Raw genomic sequence first — 1,639 nt, 5'->3', positions numbered from 1 at the left:
TGGCTTCGGTCGCTGCTCCTGCACGCTCCCGGCATTCTGATGTTAACAGGAAGTGACGTCACGCGTCTTCTTCCTGAGTTACTTGGGCTTATTTTGTATTCCACGCTACACAAACCCACAAAGAAGAGACTAGACCGCAGAAACGGTGGCGAATCACTTTAGAAACAATAAATATTGGGTTAAAGTTGCAAAAAGTTGCGATTTTGCGGGGTTTGCTTGATTTTGCGTTAAAAGTTGCGATCATAACATCGAGAAATCCCGGAGGATTCTCGCTGTTCAAAAGTCGTCTTTTCTGCACTGGAGCTCATGTTGGAAAACCTGATGGAGCCTTTCCAGACGTGTAAGCATTAATGCACCCCCATACCATCAGAGAGGCTGACTTCTGAACTGTGAGCTGAAACAATCCATTCATCTGACCTCAGATCAGTTCTTCTCTTTGGTCCAGAGGTTCTGGATGGTGTTCACATCTGGCTTCTTCTCTGCCTGATAGAGCTTTAAGCAGCATCAATGAGCTGTGTTTACAGAACCAGAACCAGAACCTGGTTTTTCAGCCTTGTGATCTAAGATTTCTCCAGATTCTTGAAGTCTTATATCGTAAACTGTTCTAATGTTCTATTTGTTGCTCCAACGTTTTACAGATGGATTCCTTTATGTTTAAACATCTGAAACGTTCCGGTTTCACTCGTGTCGTTGAGCAGCTGCTTGGTTCTGTTTCTGTAGGATCTCGGCACCGACGAGCCGATCTGCAGCTGCTCCAACCGGGTCTCCATCGAGTACCTGTCAGAGGGACGCTACAGACTGGGAGACAAGACCATCTTCATCCGGGTGAGTGTGTGTCTGTGTGTGTGTGTGTGTGTCTGTGTGTGTGTGTGTCTGTGTGTGTGTGTGTGTGTCTGGGTGTGTGTGTGTCGGTGTGTGTGTGTATGTGTGTGTGTGTATGTGTGTATGTGTGTGTGTGTGTGGGACCGGCTGCACGTTGAGCTCATTACCTAACAGTGATTACATCACGACTCGCAGCAGACGAGTTAATCTGCTGCTATTCTGGGCGCCGGTTCGGATGATGTCATCGTTGTTTGACTCCTCCCCAGATGCTTCACGGGAAACACGTGATGGTGCGCGTCGGCGGCGGCTGGGACACGCTGCGGGGCTTCCTGTCCAAGTACGACCCGCTGCGTGTGCTGCAGTTCACCACCCTGGAGCAGAAGATCCTGGCCTTCCAGAAGGGCGCGCATCACGGGAACGCCGCGCCGGCCCCGCCTCCCGACATGGACCCCCTGGCTGCGGTGGACGACCTCGTCTCCTCTGCGTCCTCCTCCAGCTCCTCGTCTTCCTCCTCCTCCGGCGCGGCCTGCAAACCGCCGGCGACGTGCCGCTCGTACACGCCCTCCCCGACCTGCACGCCGACGCTGCAGCGGAAAGCTTTGGTTTCGGCACCGAAGAAGACCCTCCTGACGCCGCCCCCCTCCCCCAGGAAGCCCACCCAGCTCCCGCTGCCCGTCGGCGCCAAAGGCTCCTCCTCCCCGTCCTGCAGGCCGCCGCCCAGAGCTGTGACGCCATCGGCCGCTCCCTCCAAACTGAAGGTCCGAGCTCACGGCGCCGCCTCCCACCCCCGGAGCCCCGTCTGCCCCGAGCCATCCTC

General features: G+C 55.2%; 2 protein-coding genes across 3 annotated transcripts in view; both read left to right on the top strand.

The window, feature by feature from the left end:
* Positions 1-1,639, top strand: part of slc13a4 (solute carrier family 13 member 4) — a gene marked incomplete at its 3' end in the record, with an annotated part of 29,634 nt that overhangs the window by 13,419 nt on the left and 14,576 nt on the right.
* Positions 1-1,639, top strand: part of gas2l3 (growth arrest-specific 2 like 3) — a gene marked incomplete at its 3' end in the record, with an annotated part of 139,261 nt that extends 137,622 nt beyond the window's left edge. For both annotated transcript variants that reach the window (XM_037979976.1, XM_037979991.1), the window contains 2 exon segments: positions 721-825; positions 1,089-1,639. In XM_037979976.1, coding sequence (XP_037835904.1) covers positions 721-825; positions 1,089-1,639 — 656 coding nt within the window.

This window comes from Kryptolebias marmoratus, linkage group LG1, assembly GCF_001649575.2.
Source record: "Kryptolebias marmoratus isolate JLee-2015 linkage group LG1, ASM164957v2, whole genome shotgun sequence".
NCBI lineage: Eukaryota > Metazoa > Chordata > Actinopteri > Cyprinodontiformes > Rivulidae > Kryptolebias > Kryptolebias marmoratus.
This window is presented reverse-complemented; position numbering and strand designations above follow the sequence as displayed.